Source organism: Erithacus rubecula (assembly GCF_903797595.1).
Source record: "Erithacus rubecula genome assembly, chromosome: 26".
In the NCBI taxonomy this organism is placed as follows: domain Eukaryota; kingdom Metazoa; phylum Chordata; class Aves; order Passeriformes; family Muscicapidae; genus Erithacus; species Erithacus rubecula.
The window spans coordinates 243035-268694 of NC_136678.1; the positions used below are offsets into that span (position 1 = coordinate 243035).

Consider the following 25660-nt stretch of genomic DNA (forward strand, 5'->3'; position numbering starts at 1 on the left):
AACTCATGAATAACCTTCATTTAATCCTTCATGACACTGGAAAATGTAGAAATGTCACAGACTCATTTACAGTACTGTTAACATTTGCATTGCTGTGGGTTAATAGCAAAGCCCTTGATGTCAAGTACAAGAAAATCACTTAATACATTTTTTAATATAAAATCAATGTTTAGAAATAACAGCTGCTATTGCTATTCAATTCCTGAGTTCTCTCCATCCATCAGATGCTCCCTGCTATGAGCAGTGCCTGGTCCTCTGCCCTGAAGCTCCCTGGGCTCTCGTGCAGGGTCTGGCCCTGCAGGCTGACCACGGCTTGTAGGGAGATTTTCTGTGGAGGGAAAGCAAGGGAGTCACTGTGAATGGCTCCCTCTCTGCCTTGGTACTGGAAAGTTCAGTGGCCAGAGGAAACACCACAGAATTTTGGAAACACCAACAGATCAGCTCAGACCCATGTGCTTGGCTCCTAGCTGTGCTCTGGACTGGCTCCATCATTTGCCTTGTCCTGGAGAAAAAGGCCCCTGTGGCAGTGAAAGGTCTGGAACTGAAGCCAGTCAAGGCCAGGTAAAGTCAGTGTGATGCTGGAGCTGTTGTAACACAACAGGGACAGATTCTGTGGGGGTCACTTAGAGCTGCTCATGGGTATCCAGCCCTGGTGACTGATCCATGCCAGGTTAATGGCTGGACTCCATTAATTCCCACTGAAACAATTCCATGATCTCATAAAATCTAAGGCTGCCCTGCTGCACCACACTGGGCCATTCAGAAACAGAGAACAGTAACCTCCTTTTACCTGGAAATCACGGATATAGGTGAGGAAGAAGCTGAGGAAGGAGAATGCCAGTGACCACTCAGAGACAGTGCTGATCATGTGGGGGGTGTAGCCCTATGTTACAGAGGGGAAAAAATCCATGTGAAAATTGCCCTGGAACATGCAGTGGCACAAGGATGGCTTGTGACATCCCATGAGAAAATCCTGCATCCACAACTATTCCCACTGGAGACCAAAATCCCTTATTGTATCTGGAGTCTCCAAGAATGAAGTGCTGAAGAATGAGAATGACCAGGAAAACACCTGCTCCCACTGGGATGATGCCCATCAGGAATTTAATAACTACCTACAAAACCTGAAGGCTCAATGCAGAGCTCAATGAATAAAGAGCAGGGAGGTTCGAAGCCCTCCTCAAGATGCAGGAGGGGTTAATTCAGAGTTACACTTTAAGATCCAACAGTTTTGTGAGATCAGAACTTCAGCAAGTGCTGGCACAGGGTGCCCAGAGAAGCTGCAGCTGCCCCATGCCTGGGAGTCCAAGGCCAGGTTGGACAGGGTTTGGAGCAACCTGGGATAGTGGGAGGAGTCCCTGCCATGGCAGGGGGTGGGACTGGATGGGCTTTAAGGTCCCACCTCAGACTGGGATTGTGGGATTCCCAGGAGCTAGCAGTTGATTCAGCTGGCACAGCTCTCCCTCTCCCTCTCCCATCTGTGTCATGAGCTGCAGGAAGTTCCTACCTGTCCCTCCAAATCCAGCAGGATTTGGTCTCCATTCCCCCGCCCCCCCAGTCACTTACTCTTTCCTGGGGATCCCAGTGCAGCTTCTGCACCAGGTTCTGTCCATACAGGCCACTGTACAACACAACTGAGGACACAAACACTGAGGGAAGAGGTTAAGGAAGATTCAAGGCCAAGAATGAGGAACATGGAACTTGCAGACTGTGCCAAGGGTGAGGTCTCAGCCTGAGGAGAAGTAATGGTGCTATGGACTGTTCACATTGTGCTCTTCAACCTGTAGCTTGTCCCAACCCAGTCATTACTGTCATGTCATTGAAGTGTTTAAGCTATGATCAGATGTGAGCACTTACTAAGCATTTGAATTTAATTTTACTGGTATTTACCATTAATAAGAGTCTAGATCTCTTTTTCTGATGGCTTTTCAATGTCTCAACCACCTTGCATTCTTGCTGTGGGCCACAGGTTGGAATTTTGTATCACCTGCAGCACAGAAGATTTCTGGCTTTTCTGTTTCCCTCTTAGTCAAGGTTTGAGAAGTGCTTTGGATTTCATCCCATGTGACAATGATCCCCCATTTAATCCAAAACCTCGATCTTTCTGGAGTGTTTGATGTCACTTTTTCAACATCTTACAGAGGGAAAGTACCCAAAAAAGTGTTCCTGCAACACAACAAATGAAACTCAGATCATGAATTTATAGATGACCTGATTTTCAGAGGATTTCAGTGGTTAATGAGATTAAACATCAAGAGCTTCCTGATGTGAAAGATTAATTTTGGTGGTGAACAAGGCTGGACTTCCTGGCACAAACATGCCTTAAGAACCCAGACTTCCAAAGCTTATTAAACAATGGACCTGAGTGGTTTAGGAGCTCTGGTTACTGACTGGACCACAGACACCCAATTTTCTGCTAGCTGAACTGGACAGATGTAGGAGCTGTTTGTTATCTGCCCAATTTCCTGCTGCAGTGGGAAGAATTTAATCATTGTAATATAAAAAAATCTAGTTCCACCTTCCCCCATTACAGTGGGTCATCAGCTGCCTTGCTCTGGGCTGGCAGTTCTGCTGTTACACTGCACCACAGGAGCAGGAGTATTTTCATAGATTCAGAGAATTGTTTAGGTTGGAAAAAGGACTCTGAGGTTGAGTCCAATTGTTCCTCAAGGCCAAGACCACCACAAACCCATGTCTCCAAGTGCCACATCCACATGTCTTTTAAATCTCTCCAGGGATGGTGACTCCAGCACTGCCCTGGGCAGTTGTGCCAGTGCCTGACCACCCTTTCTGGGAAGAAATTTTCCCCAATATCCAACCTTGAACTTCCCCTGGCACAGCTTGAGGCCGTTTCCTCTTGTCCTGGCCCTTGCTGCCCAGCAGCAGAGCACAACCCCATCATGGCTCCACCCTCCTCTCAGGGAATTTTTCAGAGCCACAAGGTCACCCCCAAACCTCCTTTTCTCCAGGCTGAGCCCCTCAGCTGCTCCCTCAGCTGCTCCTGGTGCTCCAGCCCCTTCCCCAGCTCTGTTCCCTTCCCTGGACAAGCTCCGGCCCCTCAGTGTCTCTCTTGTCAGGAGGGGCCCAGAGCTGTGCCCAGGACTGGAGGTGCCCCAGCAGTTCCAGCACTGGGGATATTCACTGCTGTGACCCCAGAGCTGACACAAAATACATTTCCTTCTGTCTTCCAGTACCTGTTACAACCATTTAACTCAAGGCCACAGACTCCTCCCTTTCCCCATCTTTCCCTTACTACATTATGAGCTGTTAATTTAGAACAGTAATTTCCCTTTTCTTCCCCTTTCATGTTATATATGTACACAACATTATTTCTATTACTTCCCTATAATTTTGGTTAGACTACATTGGCACAAAAAGCTCTACCAATCTGAGGTTTGTGGGCTTTTGGCATCTGTAAGAGAAGTGTAACTTGCAGTAGATCATATTGTTCGTAGAACATATTTTAGTTTCCCCCTAGTTTGGTTCCTTGCTATTCAAAGCTGAAAATCTTGTTTCCTGATAGCAAAATTTTCTGTTAAATACAACAGTTCTCATGTTTCTCGGATGATTTCCTTGCTCCCTGCCAAGGCCCCTCAGCAGGTGAGGGTCCTTCATGATGGATAACAAGCTTGTGCCCCACTGTCCCTGCTCCTCTGGCTCCTACAGATACTATAATCCTGCAGCAGAAGGGATGGGAGCCCAGAGATGCTCCAGCCTTGGGAATGGGACATCTGGTTTACTGATGGTATTGGCTGCCAGCCTGGAAATAAGTGGGGTTGGTGGGTATTAAACCAGTGGCCTGGATACAGCTGCAGATGGGGCAGTATTTAATCAATGGGTTTTGCAACTTGTGTCTCTGGAATTCAGGAGGTTTGGTGGTGTTGTTTGGTTTGACACAAAAACTGAGTTTATTTTTTAAATCCAATGTTCAAATCCTTTGTGGTGAGCAGAGGAACTGTTCTGGTGCAGTTTCCCGACTGTTTCAATGATTCAGGAAAGGAAAAAGGCCTCTATTTTTGAGTAGGTTTGCCCACATTTGTTATATAAATATATGGATAAATGGGAATGGATTCCCACTGTGAGAGGGCAGGACTAGATGATCCCTTCAATCCAAACCATTCTGTGTTTCTTTCTCTAAACCCCACAGCTGCTTCCAGCACTTGAGATTCAGAGCTAAAGGGGGTGATGGATTCTGACACCAAAGGAAGGTGCAGGGAATGCCAGTAAGAAATATCTTGTCTTTTGAACTGCAGGATGGGCAGGGAGGAGATCAAAGTCCCCTACCCTGCAATGTTCTCCAGACTCACCTCTCTGGCAAGTGCCAGCACATCATGCCTGCTCTGGAGCCAGCTGGCACAGCCAGCCCTGGTCTGTTAGAGTATTTCCTCTTGTGCTACATTCTGGGTTTCTTTCTTAGTTGTATCCAAATCTAACACTCTGCAGCATTCCTATCCTCAGGAATACACTTTTATTTCTTACCTGTTTTTTTCCCCATTGAAACCATCTACCCCTTAAGCACACTTCCCTTTGGCTCCATATTTCTTAATTTAGTCAGAACTCTTGGGGATAAACTCTTATTTTCACTCTCTGGTGTGCAATAGGAAAGGGGAGGAGAATGGGTAGTAACCATCCCTCTCACCTTTTTTTTTTTTTTTTTTTTTTTTTTTTTTTTTAATATCCAGGGGGATATTAAAAGTATTAAAGGGATTAACCATTTTCCTTGAAATTCCCAGGATGGAGTACAGAACAGGGCACTCGACAGGCTGAACCATCAAGGATGACAAGCCTCTTGTGGCACATGGTGGTGGTTCAGTTCAAGTAGGTGTAAATCCTGTGGAGGCTGCTGGGTTTTGTTGTCACTGCCCAGGCAAAGGATACTGCTCAGGATGCTGGAACAGCTCCACAGGAACACGGCCAGGCGTGCCCAGAAGATGTCTTTGCTGTGAAGTTCTGGCTGCATCAGGTAGGACAGGATGGTCTGAACCAGCATGTAAATGGACCCCACCCCGAAGGTCAGGCAGGCTCCCAGCACGTGGATGTAGTACAGGATGCATTTCTAGGGAAAGGATGTGCTGCCTGTGAAAACCTGCTTTCATTTTCTTCTCTAAACCTCTGGCATCCACCCCTCAGTGACCTTCTCCCATCCCCAGCTAAGCAGGTCTGGACTGTGCCAGTCCTCAGGAGACTTTTCTTGGAAGCCCCATTGGGAGGTGTCCAGAAGCCAGAACCTGCCAGCCTCTGGAATTTCTGCTTTTGTTAAGTTCTTGTGGTGAAGTTACAATCATACCTTCAGTATAGAAATTTGTGAGAGCTCTTCTCATAAATGGACAGTATCACAGGAATTGGGTGAGAGAATCCCTGCAGGTGGACAGGGAATGGGAGTGACAACATTTCTACCCTAGGAACCTGTGCATCTATGAAAAGATTATGTGATATGAAAGATTATGTAATACAGGACAGATACAACACGATTCTAGTACCCAATTTGGGATTAAAAATAATAAGGTTTTGCATTTCTCTGAATGAACTGTGGCTTGAATAAAGATTGTTTGTCAAATTAGTATATTGGAATACTCTGAGGGAACAAGGTTCAATCAAGCAGCAGTACTTAAAAACACCACCAGGAGAACTAAGTGTCAAATAGCAAAAATAACTAAAACCAGAAGATATTGCAAAAAACCCAACTCAAGTAAAAAATTATTATTAAAATACATGTGTGTGAAAACCCATGTGTGTTCAGCCCTTTCCTTTCTTTCCCAGCTTAGCACATGAGCCAGAGACAGGGAACAAAAAGTGTCATCTGACCTGTTGCACAAGGCAAGGCCTGGCAGCCTCCTGCACCCCAATTATGCAGATGTTTTCTGCCCTAAAACATGAGGTTCTCTGTATATCTTACCAAATAACTCCTAAGATCAATCTTTTCCTTGTGCACTTTCTGTGCACAAATGAATTTTAAGTGCTGCATCCGCAGTGAGAATTTCTATTTAAGAAATAAGCAGGTTACAAAGGTGTATGCTCCAAAATCATGTGCTGTGCAGGGAGGTGTCAACAGAGAGAAATTCTCTATTTTCACACTTTGGGGTCTTGAAATCCACCAGTGGATTTCAGGGCAATATGCAGGTGCATCACTTCCAACTTTTGTTTTGCTGAAGATTAAATGACACACTAACTGTTGTCCAATTAACATGCACCCCCTGGGTTTTGATTGTTGTGAAATACAAAGAAAGTAGAAAAACCCTTCCTTGAGGGCAGTGGAGGAAAATTATGGAGTTGAGCAGAGTCTGGAGGATTCTTGGTGGGTGTGGAATGGCACCTGGAACATCTGAGGGCTCCAAAATAAAAAATACCTAGAATGACAGTGCTGAGGTTTCTAAGACAGAGGCTTCTGAAGCACTGAGGACCTGTGCTAGGGAAAAGGTGGAGCTTCCCATGAGTTTTTCCTCTTGGGTTTTCCCTCTCCTTAATCCAGCAGGAGCCCAAAGTGACACCACAGTTTGTGGTGGCTACAGGCACCACAACAGAGCTCCAAAATCCATCGGTAATTAATGTAATAAGGCTGACAATTATTAAATATCCTGGAAAATAAAGCCAACAACAGGGGCCTGCTCATGGTGTGATGAGTGAGAATATCAGATTTTTTTTTTTTTGGAGTGGAAACTATTGGGGGAAAAAATAGAGAACAGGGATGGAGAAAATCAGAAGAATTAACATTGCAGAATTTTCAAGAATTTGAGAAGGTTTGAAGGAAAATCTACCCAAAAGGGCAGGTTTTCCAGAGCTGAGCTTGTGGGGTTGGGTGGTTTTGTTGGCTTTACTTCTAGTTGTAACAAGTTTTTACTATTTGATACCTGATTCTCCTGATTCCTGAAAGCTGTGGGCTTTCAATCTGGATCTCAGGCTTTTAACCCGCCTGGAAGGAGATCCAAACATGGCTTCTGCAATGCTTGGTGGTAATGAATAGTTTGGTATGTCATGAACAGCTGCTCAGAAGTCCCAGAACAAATAAGGAATAACTAACAAAATATAAGCCAAACTTTATATTTTTTAACCGTTCTCTGTAAAGAATTTGACAAAAAAGCAGTTTGCCATGGAAAGCTGCTTTCTGCAAATCCCCAGTTTATCAGGTATCTCAGAACAGACACAGCTCTGGCAGGAGCACAGCAGAGCAGACAGAGCACAAACCTGGAAATTGGCAATAATGCAGAGTCCAAAGCAGCTCATCCATCCCAGCCTGAGGCCCAGCTTATTCAGCCTGAGGATCTTGGGTTCCTCTGGGCTCAGGGCAGACACCTGCTTGTATCTCACGTACATGGTGGCTATCCCTGCCAAACAGAGGCACAGGCAGTAAGATTCCTGCTGGGGAGCAATGCCCTTCTTCACCTGGGAAGATGCTGAGTGACTCTTAAAATACAAGGATTTTTTTAGGGCACAGTGAAATTGGAAAGCTGAAGGGCTGGAAGTGAAAATTGAAATAATATAACAGCAAACAAGTAGAATTAATAGATTTTCCTGATCTATTTCACTTTAAACTCCTCTATTGTAGCAGCACAGGTAAGATGACTGCCTTGAATTTGCATTTTTATTGCTTTTACTTTTCTAGTTTTTGAAATGCATTTTTTGCCCTTCCAGAATCCACAACTGCCATACTGGCAATTTGTGGATAACATCCCTGACACACACTTTGAATTGCTTAAGAAAATTGAGATTTATTGCTCACTATTTAGTTTTTGAATAAGAATTTTGGGTTGTTTAATGATCTGGAGAAGGAAGTGAACTTGTTTAAAGATGTTGCATTCCAGAACTGCCTGTAGCTCACCAAGGACAGCTTTTGGTACTCACCCAAGAAGGTTGAAACATTTAACATGATCCCAAATAAGCATCTTTCAGGTGGTATTGTCCCTGTATCACTGGAAAAGATAAATGGAGTGATACATATCCCATATTATTTATATCTATATTAAAAATACTTCCAACAAAACTTTACTTATTTCAGTCTACAAAGGACATGTAAAAAAAGCCTCTCCCAGATGTTTTTCACTGAATTTTTCATCACTCAGACTATGCTGTGCTGGTTTTAGAGCTGTAGAAATCACCATGGTAAAGACAAGCTAGCATTGGAGCAGGGAATGATCATGCTCAGAGTAACTGTTCCTTTCATATTGATCTTGATGCCATAAAAGGTGAATAAAAAGGAATAAAACTGGAAAAATTAAGAACATGGAAAAATAAAGTTAGCACTGTAGATTTTAGTGTGGATTTACTGGTGCAACAAACCTGGTGGCAGTGAGTGGCTTCACTCTGAGTAGAAGTGTGGCGAGGCACCCCCAGTTCCTTTGCTCATCATCATTTTAAGGGTATGTTCACAGAGCCAAAGCTTAGAGTTTTGCACAAAACCAGACATCTTTAAATAGAGTAACACAAAAATCTCAGAATAGGTTGGATTGGGAGGGACCTTAAAGCCTACCTCAACTATCTCATTCCAACCAGGGACACCTTCCACTATTGCAGGTTGCTCCAAGCCCCATCCAGCCTGGCCTTGGACACTGCCAGGGATGGGGCAGCCACAGCTGCTCTGGGCAACCTGTGCCAGGACCTCACCATCCTCACAGAGAAAAAATTTCTTTCTAACATTTAACTTGAATCTCGCCTCTGTCAGTTTAATATCACCTACAACTAAATATATAATGGCTATAAACAGTAACTTTAGAACTGGAGCTGTTGGGTAAGAGCTGCTATTTAAGTCTGGAGTTGGGAAGAATTCACAGGAGTGGGATCAGTTCAGTGTTCTGACACAGGGTGGACATCACTGACCTGATGTAGGGCACCAAAGGGTCAACATGGTGTAGGACAATTGCAGTAATGTAGGAAAACACAAAGGATGCTGCTGACCACACAACCAGTGCCACGGGCAGGAACGAGAGCCCTTGCTGGAACCACCACATTTCAGGGCTGACTTCTGCCTCCAGACACTGTGAAGAACCAAATGCAAAGGTTTACTGACTTCTAACATTTCCTGAGATTCTCAAATTTTCTCAGTTCTCAAAGGTTTACTGAGAGTTCTCAAAGGTTTACTGAGATTCTCAAAGGTTGACTAAGATTTTACTATAAGGACTCTGAAGTTTTGCTTCCTTGAGGAGGATTGCTTCCTATACAGCAGTTTGATTTTGCTTTGACTCCTCTCCTCCAAACCCAAAGTGAACATTGACTTCACAGATGAAATCACAAATAAGCAGAACTAAATCTGGAAATGTTAATTTCTGAAATGTTTAGAGGATCATTAGAAACCAGTACTGCCATTTTACTACGTGGCTTGGATTTGTTGCTGCCAGAAAAGGGTCAAGTGGGTCACTCTGAGTAAGTGACTCCATTTTCTTCTCAGCCTTGTGTCACAACACAAGGTCAGTAGAGTGAGTTGACAGAGAATGTGTCCCTGCACTGACACTGCAACTGATGGTGGCTGTGGTGGAGCCTCCAGCTTCTATTAACACTTGGCTGGGAGATGTGGAGAAAATGGCCCAAAATTACTTTACTACTTGCCCTCAATTATTCTCTGTCAGACTGTGTGACTCAATCTGTTATAGAGTCCCAGGGCTGGAACAGAATTTAAACCCTATCTTGTTCAACCCCCTACCATGGGCAGGGACAGCTGACAGTATCTTCCACTATCCCAGGCTGCTCCAAGCCCTGTCCAACCTGGCCTTGGGCACTTCCAAGGATGGGGCAGCCACAAATTCTCTGGGCAACCTGTGCCAGGACCTCCCCTCCCTCACAGGGAGGAATATCCCAATATCTCATCTAACCCTGCCATCCCATAGTTGCACACATATAAGTTTTATTTTCTACTCTGCTTCAGAGTCTCATTTTCTTGTCTCTACATCACAGGCTGATGGGCTCTCTCAAAGCACTGGGGGGTTCCTGGGCTCACTGTGTTCATGTTGAGCAAACAGCTGCATTTCCCCACTTCTCTTCTCATCCTGTCTAGATGTGGGTATTGCCAAGGAGAAGCCTGCACTGAGGTACCTCACAGAGTGGGACAGAAAATGACTTTGCCATTCTGCAACAATTTTTTAAAAATAGTTTGTTTTCAAAATTTTTTAATGTTTAGGATGAAATGTCAGTGAAAATACTAAAAAAAATATTTTGGATGAAATAAAACCTGAAGTAATGATTAGATCTATTTTTCCTATGCTGTAAAGTTAACTTTTGGAAGATCTCACCAATGGAAGTTTGAGAACATAAACCAAATTCTTCTGTGAATGAATCAGAACTTTCCCACGGATTGTAATATCAATAATAACAGTACTTACATTGACAGCTCAGGGGCACCTTTCACTAGAGCAAGTTGCTGAGCTCCATCCAGCCTGGCTTCCAGCCTGACCTCTCAGCTATCTGAGCTCACTGGTACCAACCACAACCCTCAAACTCAAGGGTTACTCACAGCAGTTGCTGTTTTACAGGTGGGAGGAAAAGATCCATGTGCAGTGCAGTGAAATGATGACTCTGTACTCAGACTGTCCCAGTTCCCTAAATCACAGCCTGACAGAAAATCTGTCTCACCCCAGTTCTCTAAGAGCAAGAAGGGCCCTGGTGAGTTCACACAGAGAGAACTGTGACTCTTCCCTACTCTTGCTGCAAAAACAATTTGCTACTAGCTTCAAACACAACCAGAGCTATTTCAGTATCCCAGAAAGGCTGAAGGGGGGAAGGAGCTCTGGAAATCACCTGGGCCATCCCCCTGCTCAAGCAGAGCCACCAGAGCCAGTAGTGTAGGATGACACCCTAAGGATGGAGATAACACAACCTTTCTGGACATTCTGGGATGACCAGTGCCAGTCACCCTCACAAGGAAAGAATATTTCTGATGGTCACTGGAGAGAAGAGGAGAAAAAGCATTTCAACCTACTTAAAACTGGACACTGTAAATGGAAGATGAAAAAGGGCATCCAGGCAAAGATCTGCACATGACAAAAGTGAAATAATCTTAAAAAATTAGAAGGAAGTACTGAGAGGTTTGAGAAGGGCATGGCCTGGGGTGGAGAGGCTGAAAGAAAGGAGGAAGAGAAAAGGAAGAAAGAGGAAGCACCAAGACTAGAAAGTCTCATGGCAAGAAAAAAGTTGAAACAAAAGTGGGTGAATCTTGCAAGAAATCAGAGCTGGTCAACCCTTGCACAGAATGAACAACTACAAACTTGTAGAGGTGAAGATTCAGCTGCTTGTGAGAAAGCTGGTTAGTGCCAGGTAAAGGTGTTTAACAGGATATGTAGTGAATAAGAAGAGATTGACAGAATTCAAGTTGTCTGATTGCTTGCCCATTTTTAAGCTAAATATAAAATTTGCCATCTGATCATGATTTTAAGACTGCAGTGCAGTAATAACTGTAACTTCACAATCCCATCTCTAGTATGAGCAAATTGGGAATTTGAAAGAGAAACGTAGATTTTGCATTACATTCTCTGTTATAAATGTTATGTGCCTGGGTATGTAATTCCCAGCTCCAAGGAGTCAGTCTGAATACACTTTTCCTTTCACATCAAAATATTCATAGTGCCTAATTTTATTTCTGACCTAACAGATTTTCCCCTGCAAACAAACCAACCAAACCACCAAACAATCAACCCCATTCCACATACCTGAGAAAAAGGACATCAGAGGACATGTCACTTAAGGGAAATCCAAGGTCATTTTCTGCTGAAGCTTCACGTTTGCTTCATTTTTATGACTCTCTGAGACAGAAAGGAAAATAAGCAAGATGTGAGGTACTTCTGTACCTCTTGACTTGTTCTTCCTAGCACCTTCTGTTAGTCACTGCTGCTGACTGGACACAAGATTAGACTGTTGGCTTGCCCCACAATGTTTTTCCTGCATTCCAAGTGGTTTAAAGAGTGAAGCTTGTGTGTGGTAGGGAGGTAGAAATGAAGAAAAACTGGTGTTTAAGGCATTTTGATTTTAGGAGTTGTCTACACAATCTTTTAACTTGAACTGAAGAGCTTGCAAGAGATGGGAGAATGCAACTAAAACCAGTGCCTAAGACCACAGCTTTCACCTAAGAAAGGGAACAGAACCCAGAGACTTCCCATTTAATTGTGGACACATATCCCAGTGTCCTGCTGGTGCAATGCTAAATACATGGCTGGAGAGGGGCTGGTGCAACCTCAGTATCATAGGATCATTTAAGTTGAAAAACTTAAGATATCAAGTCTAACTGTTCCTCTGTCACTGCCAAGGCCACCACTAAACCCCATCCCCAGGTGCCATATCCATGGCTTTTAAATTCCTCCAGGGATTGTGACTCCATCTCTGCTCTGGGCAGCCCAAGCCAGTGCAGGACAATCTTTCCAGGAATAACTTTTTCCCAATATCCAACCTGAACTTCCCCTGCTGCACCTTGATGCCATTTCCTCTTATCCTGGCCCTTGCTGCCTGGCAGCAGAACTCGACCTCTCCTGGCTGTCCCCTCCTGTCAGGGAATTTTGCAGAGCCACAAGGCCCCCCCTGAGCCTCCTTTTCTCCAGGCTGAGCCCCTCAGCTGCTCCCTCAGCTGCTCCTGGTGCTCCAGCCCCTTCCCCAGCTCTGTTCCCTTCCCTGGACAAGCTCCGGCCCCTCAGTGTCTCTCTTGTCAGGAGGGGCCCAGAGCTGTGCCCAGGACTGGAGGTGCCCCACAGTGCCAGCACAGGGCACCACACTGGGCCTTCTGGACACATCATGGCTGTGACTGCCCAGGTGCCACTGCCCACCTGGGCACTCCTGGGTACATGTCCAGCCAACTGTCATCAGCACTACCAGATCCCTTCCCAGTTTTCCAGCCACTCCTCCTCCAGCTTGGAGCATTCCAATGGGACTGTTGTGACCCAAGGGTAGAAGCTGGCATTGGGCCTGGTTGACACTCCCACTGTTGGCATCAGCCATGGATCCAGCCTGTCCATTTAATCAGACATTCCATAATTACTGACTTCTCTTCCCACAGGTTTGGGGGATGCAGATGGGCTGAAGCTCTTTGGGGATGAAGCTCACAGACAATACAGATTCTCTACCTGCTGAGGGTATTTAGGTGCCTGTGCAGACTGATTTACCAGGGCTAGGACAGGCTTAGTAAAGCAGAACAGCTATTGCCAACTTCTCCCTGCATATTGCCCTTACTACAAAATAAATGTGTCCACACAGGCAGCCCATCAGCACTGTGTGCTCCAAAGCAAGTGGGCAGCAGAGGAGCCCTCTCTTTGTTAGGACTGGGAATCTCTGTACCCCGAGCTGTCCCCAAGCCCAGAGTTGAGCCCTGCACATGACTTACAATTTTCATGTGGTCTGGCAGAAAGAGCACCTTTAGTCACACCCCAGACTACTGCTGAGGCACAGCTTTTTACTGAGAGTGTAGCTGCAGGCTGGCAGAATCGTGGAATATCCTGGGCTGGAAGTGACTCACAAGGATCATCCAGTCCAATCCCTTCTGTCTGGGCACAGAACAAGACACCTCCAAACACCAGGAGGCAGAAAGGAATTGCCAGGTGCCAGCTGCAAGGTCCTGAGATAAATCATTATTAACACCTCATCCTATCCCATTGTTTTCAAGAGGGAGAAGGAAAATACACTAAAATTCCTTGTTTTTTCATAAACTCCTTTGCAAGCAGATTATACAACAGCAATGGCCAGCCTCAATTTTCCATATAACTATGGTTTTCTTAAATGTTTATCCTGATCTTTAGGGACTTCAGAATTCTAAAGGGTTTGTTTTAAGCTCCAGTTTGAGTATCACAGATTGTTTCTAATATCAAGAGCAAGTAAAGGAAGTGTAGGAGATTTTAACCCTCTTGGAAGTGTTTCTCCCAGTGCAAGAATGCAGCCACACCCTGCCCAGGCTGGAGCATGTGGAATAGAAACTCCAAAGGAAAATGAAAGGTGAGCAAGACCATCAAGGGCAGAAAGTTCATGTTACCTGGAATGACAGAAAGGTGCAAAAATGGTTGGATTATGAAAAGGGAAATTCCTGAATGACTGCTGATCCCTGGATTATCAACCTGCCTCTTCCCTGCTCTGTCAGGCACACAGGTGGAGATAAGGTCCTACCAAGGGACACTTCTTTTTGTCTCCAGCAAATTGTCCAGTGCTCAGTGCTGAGGGAAGGACAGAGGAATTTGTCTGTGCCTTCCTAAACAAACAGAGGTGGGATGGGGCTGTGTCTAAACAGCTTGCAAAGCTGCCTGTCAGGTCCCACTGATAAGCCACTGGTAAAGGTCACTGATCCTCAAAGCACTGATGTAAGGAAGTAGAAAATGTGTCACCTCTGCCCTCCCTGCTACAGGGTAATGACAGGTGACTCATTATGAGTGTTTTTGCACTGCAGACACCAAAAAATTGTCATGAAATCTTTCAGGGGGGCTTTCCAGGAGCTTCCAGGGCATCTCCATGTTCTGGCCCTGCTCCTACTCCCTGTCTGGGAAGGCACAGCATGTCCTGGAGCCAACCCAAACCGTGCCAGGCCCAGGACACTGTGACACAGGATGTCCCCAAGCCTGCTTGGGACACCTGGCACCCTGTGACAGTGGCTGGGTACTCCGGTTGATGCAGGAGCTCTGTGTCAGGAATGAACCCACAGCACTGGCCAATGCCACCTGCCCGACCTCAGATTCACCTCAAACCACCTGAGCCCTCACAGCAGAGCCACCAGCAGGTTCCCACGGGACAGCTGGGACTGGAGCCACTGCATGGTCACAGGGGGAGTGGGGGTGCTGGGGGCCATCAGAGAGGAACGGGAAACCAGGATGGAGGGAGGTTAGGAGAGGAGGGGAAGGAAATGAAGGGGAGAAGAGGGAGGCTGAGGGCAGAGAGATGAAGGGGCAGAGGGGCTCAGTGGGGTCCTGAGGACAGAGGAGTTACGGGAAGTGATTAGGGTCACTGGGGATGTGGTGGAGGGCACAAAGGGGATGAGGGGGATTTGTCAGGAGAGGGAGGGAGGGAGGACACCTGAGGTTCCTGGGGACCTCGAAGGGCAGAGGGGACTGCAGGGCACCCAGTGGGGGCTGCAGTGGGGTGGGAGTGACATGGAGGGGGTCAGGGGACACTGGGGGATCACTGAGGGGGTGATGAGGGCTGACAGGGAGGCCATGGCGTCACTGAGGATTTGGGGGCGGTCTCTGACAGGGGGACAGGGACACCCGAAGGTCGCTGAGGGGGTGACAGAGGATCTCACAGGGGGTAACGAGGGCTGACAGGAACACCGGGATGTCGCTAAGAGAGGTGGCAGGGAGGCCGGGGGATGGTCGCTTGGGGGTGAAGGGGAGGTTGTGAGGTCGCTGGCGGGGGTGACAAAGGTGAGAGTTACGCGGGTTTGGGGTTTGGGTCCCCCGTCCCTCCCCCCTTCACCTCAGCCGCTCCCGCGCCGTCCTCGCGCCGCCCCGGCCCCGCCCCCGGCGCGCGCTGCCACCACCTCCTTTCCGGCCGTCGCAAAAGGGCCGTAAAAACAGCGCCGCCCGGTACGGGGAGAGGAGGTAGCGCGGGGTGCCCGGCGGTGGCCGGTGTGCGCGGGTGCGGCCGGGCGGGCTCTGCAGGGAGCGGGAACCGGGAGCGCCCCGAGGTGTGGCTGGGCCGGGCTCCGGGGGGACCCGGGCTGCGCCGTGGGCGGGGGCGAAGCGTCGGCGGGTCGGGGGTGCCTTGGGCCCCTCCCCGGCCGGGTGTTTGGCAGGCCCGGTGGGAGTCCCGCGGCAGGCGGCCGGACGTTCGTTTTGAAGAGCAAGGCGCTGTTTTCCCTCTGGCTCGTCCCCTCAGGATGAGGGGAAAGTCCAGTTGAATGCACTGGGAGTAGTTTTTCTGGTCATCCGGGGCAACACCCGCAGGGACCTTCGCGGTGACCAAGTCTGGTGTCCAGGCAATTGGAGAGGTGCAGCTCTGCTTCCTCCCGAGCTTATCGAGCACGGCGAAGGCCTGCCACTTTCTCTTCTCCTCCCTCTGACGAGGCTGCCTGAGGTGGCTTTTCACTGCTGGAGTTTGCCTTGCTGAGGGTGTGGAGAGTGGAGCTGAGAGCACTTGTTCTTAGGCCAGTGATGACCTTTGGTTTGCACAGTTTTCTCTACTCGTGCAGTGTGGATGGCTTTAGAGCTCTCTGTCTTCTTCCTTTCTCTACTTTATTTGCTGAACTTCAACCAGGTTTTTTTTTATTATTTTCCCTCGTTGTCTTCTACAGATTAACAGCACACTCTTATTTTTAGTTTCCTTTCTCTACTGCTTCTCTACTTCCTGTGGAGAGTTACATCTGTCTGGTCACCCGCTTTCAAGAGAGATGGAACATTGTGAGGGTCCTTGTTTGTGCTGGAAAATCTGTTCCTGACCCTGTTTTCTTTTTGCAGCTGCTTCGTGCTATCTCTAGCCAACTAAAGCTTTCCAGCTCCTGCATGTTTCTTGTATGTCTTGAAAGTTGAACAGACAATGAGCTAGGTTAAATTTAGAGAGGAAAAAAGCTGCAGCAAAACTGAAATAAGGAACAGAAATCTGAAAAAAAAAAAAAAAAGCATAATTGTTTTTAAGTGGTTCTCTAGCATCACTGCGGAGACAAAGCTGCTTCAAACCAAATTAACTTAAGACTTCTCAGTACTGGTACAGCTTTTAGTGCTGTCAGTTGATAACCTGAGTGGTGTCACCTGCTCTCCTGGGAGAGGTGTAGGGGGACTGGCTGTGCCCCAGTCTGTAGTATAACTCACTGCTGCGGTGGGAGTTTCTGCTGCTGCTGGAATTTTGGCTGGTGGCTGCGGGGTTTTACAGCTGCATTGGGAACACTTGTTTCTTGTTGTTCCTTCAGCAATTCTCCAAATAATTTTCTCTTTGAAGGAGTAATCCTGTAAAGTCACCTTGCTTTGCTGATGGCAAATGAAATGCTCTTTAGGGCGGCAGCTGGAAACTTTTGATATCCTAAAATCTCATTTTATGTTCAAGTATGTCTTACCCCTTTGTGTTGCAGGATCTTATGGTTCTCCAGCCCAGTTGCTGCCTGCCCAAGACACTTGCTAGGCCACCCAACCCATGAGTGGGCACCGGAGCATCAAGAGGCGATGTGGGGAGTCGCACCTGGAGGGCCCCACGGGCTGTGGCCACGGCCCCAGTGCCGCCTGCGTGCTCAGCAAACTGGTGCAGCTGCCCACGCCGCCCCTGTCCAAGCACCAGCTCAAACGGTTAGAGGAGCACAAGTACCAGAGTGCCGGACGCTCCCTGCTTGAGCCACTCATGCAGGGTTACTGGGAATGGTTAGTTGGAAGAGTTCCAGCCTGGATCGCCCCCAACCTGATCACCATCATCGGACTGTTGATAAATATATTTACAACTCTGCTCTTAGTATGTTACTGCCCAACAGCTACAGAGCAGGTGAGTTGTGGTCTCCTGACGCTCTTTGTTACGGTTGCTGTCACTGGTTTTGGGTGGGTTGTTGCTTTGGGGAGAGCTGGTTTTTGCTGTTCACCCCGCAGTCCTCGTCCTTGTAGCCTGCTCTGTGTAAATGTTTGTGCCTCTCTATGACGCTGGCATGCAGAGAGAGCACGTGTGGATGCTGGAGTGAGACAGCAGTTCCTGGGGCAAACACACCTGTGTGGAGCAGGGCCTAACACCAAAGCAGCTGTGAGGGACCTGCTGCACAAATCTCAGCCCTGCCAGGAGTTGGAGCAGTGGCTCTTCTGTGTAGCAGGAGGAGTTGGTACCCGTTTACTTTCTGTGCCTTGAACGGGGTGGCTCCCCCTCGGCTCTGGGATTGGAGTTATCACAGGAGCTGGGTGGGTTGGACACACTTGGGCTGCACCAGAGCCGAGGCATTGAGCTCTAGAGTAGTGCTGGTTAAGATATCAAAGCTGATGTGATCAAACCCAGGTTAGTGAGCCACAGGGGCACCTTCTTGGGCCCCAGCAGGTTCTGTGTCCTGGGAGCTCAGTCAGGACTTTGGCACAGTGTGTTGGAGCTGTGAGGAGGCCAGGTAAACATCTGTGGTTTTATTCTTTGTTCTGAATGCTCCTGACCTGCCATGAACAGAACTGTTTTAACCTGATTTCAGGGGTAGAGAAGCCTTTTTGAGACATTTTAACTTCTTTATCACCAGTTACCTCATAAGGCAGTTGAAGACTCCTTTTTGTGCACCAAAAAAAGTTTTCACTTGAATGTTGAATCTTAAGAACTGTTTCTATGTGTGTGCACTGAGAAAGGGAGCGATTTAGTATAGAAATGTTACACGCCAAATGGCTGGGAGTGTCTCAAGAGTTCCAGCTTTTAAAATATCAACTTCTTTCTAACCAAGTCTCCCAGCTGAAATTGGGAATCCAGCAGGACACGCTTTGTTCCCTACTGGACTCCAAAATCTCACATAGGTTGGCACAGTCAGCACTGCATCCCTGCTCCACGTGTGACATGGGAAAGGGATGTTTGCCTCTCCTAGAAATCTGTTGAAATAGCTTGTTTCACAATAACCTGTGGAATTTGGCAGGTGTAAGGTAAACAGTGACTATTCAGTTTGACCAGGATATACTTGAAGCAGCTCCTTCCTTTTCCAGTCTGTGGCACTGTGGTTTGGCTGGGTTTAACTTGTGTTTACTTCTGAGCAGGGTTATGTGGGGGCTCAGACTCTGAAATCCGGTCTGATGGAGAGACTTCACTCTCAGGAACCCAGAGCTGGTTTGGGTCACTAAACCAAAGCAGAATTTAGAATTTGGAGAGCGGGTGCATTTTGGTTGGTAATTAAACTGCTGAAGTGCACTCCAAGAAGCTGCAGTTAGAGCTTCAGGAAGTCAGTGTTAGCTGCAGGCTGCTGTATGGAAGCACTGTTTGGTATTTAACAGTTTGAGAAGTACTTAGTGTGAGGTGAATTGAGATTTTTCTCCTCACTTGAACTGAAAAATAACTTAGTGCTGAGGCAGCTTTTGGCCTGATCTGATTTGCCACATGGCATAGTGTGACCAGGGAGGTGCTTTTTAACCATAAAGGAGCTGTGTGGGGAAGAAGACGGGGCTCTGAAACTCCAGGAGCAGAATTTCTCCTCCTCCCCCCAAACCACTATTGATTTCTGATGTAAATTTTCTCCTCTTTGGAGCTCAGCCTTAGTTCTGCTTTTTTTCAAGAGTGACTCCTTCCTTCTTGTTGCAGAAAGATGCAGCAAGGGCAGAGCTGTCACTCAGGGCCTCGTGCAGCCAGAGAGTAAAGGAGATGCAAATACTTCCTGCTTAGCTGGGAGGACCCAGCTGACTGATGTGAAATATGCTGACTGATGGAATGGTATCTGAGCTTAAAAAAAAAAAAAAAAAAAAAAAGAAAAATTACCTGGATAAAGAGAGAGCTGTGAAATGTTACTTGGATATAAATAGGTCTAAGTGGAAACACCTACACTGCTCATGAAAGGAGCTTTTCAAAAAGGAGAGCCAGCAGACTGATTTTTAAGTTTATAGAGAAACCTTCAGGGTGATGCAATTTAACTTAACTGTGACAGATAAAATCTGTACATGAGGGATAAAAATGGGAGGGAATTGTGTGGCATCCGAACATTGGCTAAATGTGGTGTTCTGCTCTTGGGTGACATATTTCCTGTTTCTCACCTTGTGCTGTTTGTACAGACACTGCTAAAAGCAGAGCACAATGGCAGCTTTTGGGGTAGAATGAATTGTTTTGGTAAATGCAGGAGCAATGCAAGCTGTAGAAGGAAATACATTTAAGTTGATGTGCTGCAAATTAGTTGTAGTTGTGTTTGCCAAAACCAGCTGGACTCCAGGGCTTTATGAGAGGCAGGTCAGCTTGTATTTGGGAGTTGTTGGTGTGGTCTGTAAAATAAAGCTGCTCATAAATGCTCACTATTATAAAGTGTGGCAATTGGTTAAGATTACAAAATAGCCAATAACATCTGATTGATGGATGTGTAAATGGAGACAGAGTAATGGCAACTCCCTGGCTTTTGTTTTCTTAAGGGTTTATGCTTCAAAAAGCATAAAAAAGCTTGGATTGTAATCTTTGCTCTAGCAGGGCTTTGGCATTGTCTGTGTTTCTGTCAGAGTAGAAGTTATCATGGATGTGACCATTGAGGGTCCTTAAGACAGATTTGGCAAAGCTTCTCAGTGCCTTGTAGGGAGGGAGCAGTTGGTGGTGGAGGGGCTGTGCTGCAGAGCTCCAGAAATGTTCTTGGGCTTCATGTCTGGGCATGGTCAGTGACACAGCTTTCAACTGGTGAGTAGTGAAGGGCTGGTGAGGAGGAGCTCAGTGTTTGTCACAAAGTTGGGGCTAAAAGTTCCCAAGTTTCTTAAATCACTGGGACAACTTGTGTGTATTTAATGAGTACTTTGTTGTGCACCACTTTGCAAATGTACTATTGCAATTTTTCCAGCTCTACAGTGCAGCTTCCTGCTTTAGAGCAGGGGCTGTAACTAGTAATCTGTCACTGGTTTATTTACATTCCACATGTAACAACCCATTCTGTCTGTCCCTTTAAGGACCAGCTGCTGAAATGTCCCTAGGTGAGGAGGACATGTGTGCAAGTGGAAAACTGTTGTGTCAGGCTGTGGGACAGCTCAGCTGCAGGCTTGCTTTTTTTTTTTTTTTTTTTTTTTTTTTTTTTTTTTTTGTTAAGGATTATTTTAAACCTTATTGTGATTGCCTTTCTCTCTTAGGCACCTCCCTGGGCATACATTGCTTGTGCTTGTGGCCTTTTCATCTACCAGTCCCTGGATGCTATAGATGGCAAACAAGCAAGAAGGACAAATAGCAGCACTCCATTAGGAGAGCTTTTTGATCATGGCTGTGATTCCTTGTCCACAGGTATTGTTGTCATTTTTAATTGAAATAGGAGGATTAAATTACTCTGTTTCAGGGATCAAATCTGCAATACCATTAAAAAAGCTCCTTTACTGAAGAAAGGACCACTGGTATCACTTTCAACAAGAAAGTCACCTCTCTTTCCATAGAACAGTGCTCTGTATCAGCTGAATGTCTTCTCTTGTGTTACATTGAAAACCGAATTAAGCGTGTGACTAATTCAACCTGAGCCAGCACTTCTCTGTGATGCTTTAGCTTGGTTCTAAAATTTCTGTGCAAAGTTGTCAGAATACTCTGCTATATTATTTCATATTGACTTGATACAGAGTGATACCAAGACAGGTCTAAGCCTAAGCAGTGGGCCTCTGTAAGTCAGAGTTTAAGATTAGAATTGTCCAGGTCAGTTCCTGGTTAGGTGGAGTTCATTCAGCCAGCCTGAAGCTTAACCCCATTGCAAAAAAAAAATATTGTAAAATCATAGAATATCCTGAGTTGGAAGGTCCCACAAGATCGAGTCCAACTCCTGATTGGGTGTTTCTGGTTCCTTAAATTTTAAAGGTCTTAGACTTTTTAAATTTTATGAAATCTTTATCAGAATTGTGTATGGAAAGGGTGGAGGGGGAAGCTGAGATGTTGTACACCCTGAATCTATATCTTTGATTTTCTTGGTGGCATCAGAAAAATTCAGAAGACAGGGGAAAATGTCCGGCAAATAAAAGAGAAAACCCTAAAACTTGCTGCAGGCTGTGGCTGCAGAAATCACTCAAATCCCTTAATGAGATTAGGCATCACAGGGAATAAAAATATGGGAGACTTAAAAACCCTTAATATTGATGACTTCTAATAACTGATATGGATTGAAATCTGTTATGCAGCCTGTATATTTTCAAGTGGAAGCGTTACTCTTGTATGTCTGTGAAATAACCATGCCAGGATAACCTTCCCACTGTCCCTCCTCTGGGCCCTGTTGTTAGCTTTGCTTCTGGTGAGGATCCTTACACACATCCACCCTTTTCACTCTGTGACTGATTTTCTCCTGCAGTCTTTGTGGTTTTGGGAACTTGTATTGCTGTGCAGCTGGGCACCAACCCTGACTGGATGTTCTTTTGTTGTTTTGCTGGGACATTCATGTTTTACTGCGCGCACTGGCAGACGTACGTCTCGGGAACGCTGCGCTTCGGCATGTAAGTACCTGACTGAGAGAAAGGACAATTCTGCTCTCAGCTGCACCTTGTGTGGTCACAGTGTCCTCAGAGCAGTAGCAAATTGTTTTGGTACACTTAGAGCTTCTGGCAGATGTTGGATCTGTAATTAATAGTGAATGTCCCTTAGCTTATGTTAGAAGTGGTAAAATATCATTTTGGCCTGTTAGCTAATTAGAACATTTTATGTGGTGTAAAGCTAAATAAGTAATGGAAAATACCTGCTGTTTTATCACAAGACTGGAATGCTTTGGTCAGATGGTGGCAGTCTGGCTTTAGCATTGATTAAACTCTGTCTTGATACTGCTTGATTGTGATGTGCAGTTATTTGTTAATATTAGCTGTAACTCTTAGAATATACTGTATTAATTGCCATTGTACCTCCAAATTAAAGTTCAAAATCCCTTTTGGTTAGTGCAGATTATAGTTCTGTCAATAAATTGAACCAAAATTGCAATGCCAAGGTCAGGAGCAGAAATCATGTTTCCTGCTGGATGAGGCTGGGTGGGAGGTGTAACACAAGGACTTGGTGAGCTGTGGGATTCTCTAACCTTAATGGGGAAATAAATGTATTCCATGTTGAGAATTTAGTCTGTGTTTGCATTCATAGAGTAAACAAACACATTTCAAATAAACACACTGCAGATTTTTTTTTTTTTTCCCATCTGGAAATTGAAATTTGATCTTAGTTTGTGGGATTTTGAAACAATTCTACAATAACTACATGCAGATGTCTAAGAGACCTGTTATTTATGCTCTATAATTTCTATTCTATAGGTACCCAGTTACTGCTAACACAGCACAAGTATGGGCTTCTTGGGCCAGCTTTTATTGGCAGGATACTGTTTCAATAATGGAGATGCTCTTGAGAAATTTCATGGTTTTGCTCCAAAATTTAAAATTCTTTAAATGTCTATTAGAGGATGAAAAGAGGAAAATCTAGACTTCTGTTCCAATTCTGAGTACACTGAAGCAGATTGACTGAAACTATCCCATTCTGGTACTTAAATCTTTAAAATAAGACATGTTTCTCAAATAGTTTCTGTTTTAGGAGCCTCACTTTCATGCTGTACCAAAGGTCTAAATGCTTTTAGCTCCCTTTGAACTTTACAGGACCCTGATAATCAAAGATTTCTGGTTATTGATCAAAGAACACGAAAGCCCAGCCTTGACATGTGCTTGACTTTACAGATGGAAGTATGAACCTCCCCAAACTGCTGTTGTGCTGCAGAGACATGTTTGAGTCAGTGCTGGTGTTCACTGGGATATTCCTTTGTTTGTGTTTTAGAGGCATTTTTCAGCCAATTGGATTTTTCTGCGTGGCTTATAAGAATGTGGTGACCATTAATATGTAGCTAATTCAAATTCAAAACAGGCAATAAGCCTAAATGTGTGTATCATTAATTTATGTAACACTGCACTGTGTTGTAAACATTCATTCCTTCTTTTGCTCTGTGTTACAAGGTTAATAGACTGTCATAAGCTGATGTTCATTTTAATGCAAAACCAATGAGACTGTTTATCCAGTTAACAGATTCTCAACTGTTTAATACTTTCTTTTATGAAGCTTTTGTTTCACTAATGTAAAACTGAAAAAAGGGTATTTTATCAACCCTTTCAGACTCACTGCAGTGCACAGACTTAGATATCCTTAATCCTGAATAAGTGGGATCAGAGACAGCTGTTGAAAGGAGCCAAAAAGATCCTTGTGCACAGGAGTTTTTCCCTGTTTGTTTCCCATGTCATGACTCAAAAATCTTCAGGAAGAGGGTATAATAGTGATGCTTTAGGAAATGTAACTGTGTTTTTGACATGCCTTAATTCTGAAGCAGCAGGAAAGAGCAGACAGCTGGCCATCACTTACTCTATTTGTCATGAGATATGTCCAAGAAGTTGTATTTCAGTGTAGAGAGAACTTGATAATCAGATGGTTTGGAGAAGAGCAGAGGGTGCTAAAGGAGGAGATTGTATTTCACTCCTTCTACCCGGACCTGAAATATTCAGTTACAGAACCAACCTGTCTCACTGGAAAAGTCCATCTTAAAAAAAAAACCAGGGAAATTAGTGTGTCAGACAAAGTGTGTACTTGTGGAACAGTGTGTGGTTTGTGTATGGGGAAGGGGCTGGAGCACCAGGAGCAGCTGAGGGAGCTGGGGGGCTCAGCCTGGAGAAAAGGAGGCTCAGGGGTGACCTTCTGGTTCTGCACAGCTTCCTGACAGGAGGGGGTCAGGTTCTGCTGCCAGAAGGATGGGATAAGAGGAAATACCCTCAAGCTGCATCAGGGAAGGGTCAGGTTGGGCATCAGGAGGAATTTCTTCCTGGAAGGGGTGGTCAGGCATTGAAAGGGCTGCCCAGGGAGGTTTGGGGTTCCTATCCTCACCCAGGGCACAACTGAGTGGGATACTCCGTGCCCAGGGCTGGTAATAAGGTGGGGAGTGGTCAGGCTGGACTTGCTGATGCTAGAGGGCTTTTCCAACTTTAGCAATTCCATGATTCCCTCTGTCACTGCATCTGCCTTGGGAAGTCCCTGAAGATGAGCAGAACATGTCAGGCTGCAGGGCAGGATCAGTTCCCCTGAGGGAGCAGGAAATGGGATCCATTCTCTGAGATTCCTAGAGACTCTGCAGGTGGAGGAGGAAAATTTTGTTCAGTTGGGCCATTTACTGAATCCATCAGCTGTGTAGGTTCTTTGTCTTCTCCCTAACAGCTGTGGGGGGATACCTGTGCTACTCCAGGATTTAGAATAATCAGTTGAGTCAATAAAGTCCTGTCATATGTCTGCATCTTCAAATGATCACATAATTCCATTAGATCCTGGTAACCACTGCACTCTTCAAAAAGCAACTGGTCTTGGTTGAACAGCTAAAATAATAGCTAGAGGTCAGTATTGCTTAAAAATTCCCCAGGAGGAAGCAGGAAGTATCTCAAGGCAAGTGGGACAGGCTTCAGGAAAGTCACAGTAATGATTTCAGCAGTGCAAAGGCAGCAAGGAACAGCAGGGATAGAGTTAAGTGCAGAAGTTTTACTTAAAACACCTGATCTGGGAACGATCTTAGAGAACAACAGGAACACTCAGCATATCTGAAAAAGAAAAAGGTGGTTTTTGAATGGCAGAGAGTCACTTAAAATTGAAACAGCCCAAATAATTACTTGGTTCTCCTGACCTGGTTTCCAGCACAGGAACTGGTTTGTCTGGGTTGTGGATTTGCTGTGGTGCAGTACAGGATGAGCTGAGTCATGTGTTAGGGCAGCTGTGCCATCACTGGGACACCTTTGCTTTGGAAACAAAGAATTTTTTCCTGCGTATCCCAAAACTCAAACTGGCAAGCTGCAATGGATTTCCATGTCCTTGTGGAAGCAGATGTGATATACTCCAGGAACATGCTGCAGAAAGCAGATTGTTATGGAATACGGTGCAAAATCCTGAAAGGGTTTTCCTGATGTTATCTGGAACCCAGGTGAGATTGCCTGGTTCTTCCCCATTCCTGGGTTGTCCCACTTGGATTCAGTAGTGGTCCTCGTCCCATAGGAAGTGCAGGAGGAGAAGCAAGTGTGTGCAGGCTCAGGATGTTTCCAGCTGCTCAAGGTCAGAGCACAGCCTGGCTGCAGGGGCTGTCTATATCCAGAGGGGGGCCGAGTCATCCAGCCTGGTCAGAGCTGGATCCTGCAGCACAGCTCAGAATCATGGAATTGGTTGAGTG

The 25660-nt window shown here is 45.7% G+C and overlaps 2 protein-coding genes across 3 annotated transcripts in view; one reads left to right on the top strand and one right to left on the bottom strand.

Annotated features, from left to right (window-relative positions):
- Positions 1–3: 3 nt before the first annotated feature.
- DRAM2 (DNA damage regulated autophagy modulator 2) lies at positions 4–15419 on the bottom strand. Its single transcript, XM_079327344.1, has 9 exons — positions 15358–15419; positions 11631–11721; positions 8812–8969; positions 7840–7907; positions 7183–7322; positions 4879–5056; positions 1567–1649; positions 791–883; positions 4–328 (listed from the first exon to the last, which is right to left on the bottom strand). The coding sequence occupies exons 3-9, from the start codon at positions 8940–8942 to the stop codon at positions 221–223; spliced, it is 801 nt and encodes a 266-aa protein (XP_079183470.1). The 5' UTR covers positions 8943–8969; positions 11631–11721; positions 15358–15419; the 3' UTR covers positions 4–220.
- A 392-nt stretch (positions 15420–15811) lies between these two features.
- Positions 15812–25660, top strand: part of CEPT1 (choline/ethanolamine phosphotransferase 1) — a 31103-nt gene continuing 21254 nt past the window's right edge. Inside the window, exons 1-4 of one of the 2 annotated variants that reach the window (XM_079327014.1) lie at positions 15812–16027; positions 16946–17346; positions 20613–20760; positions 21800–21941. In XM_079327014.1, coding sequence (XP_079183140.1) covers positions 17008–17346; positions 20613–20760; positions 21800–21941 — 629 coding nt within the window. In that variant the 5' untranslated portion in view covers positions 15812–16027; positions 16946–17007. Of the gene's footprint in view, positions 16028–16945; positions 17347–20612; positions 20761–21799; positions 21942–25660 lie in introns of those variants that run through there. The other variant, XM_079327013.1, reaches the window with a different exon arrangement.

Bases quoted from the DNA above. Each gene is read 5' to 3' on its own strand.
- DRAM2 (XM_079327344.1), bottom strand. From the start codon at position 8,942: ATGTGGTGGTTCCAGCAAGGGCTCTCGTTCCTGCCCGTGGCACTGGTT. The intron at 1,650-4,878 runs GTATCCTTTGCC...CTCTTCCCTCAG, and splicing joins CTGTTCCAGCATCCTGAGCA to TGTTTGTGTCCTCAGTTGTG. The intron at 884-1,566 runs GTAAGTGACTGG...TCTGTAACATAG, and splicing joins ACTGGGATCCCCAGGAAAGA to GGCTACACCCCCCACATGAT.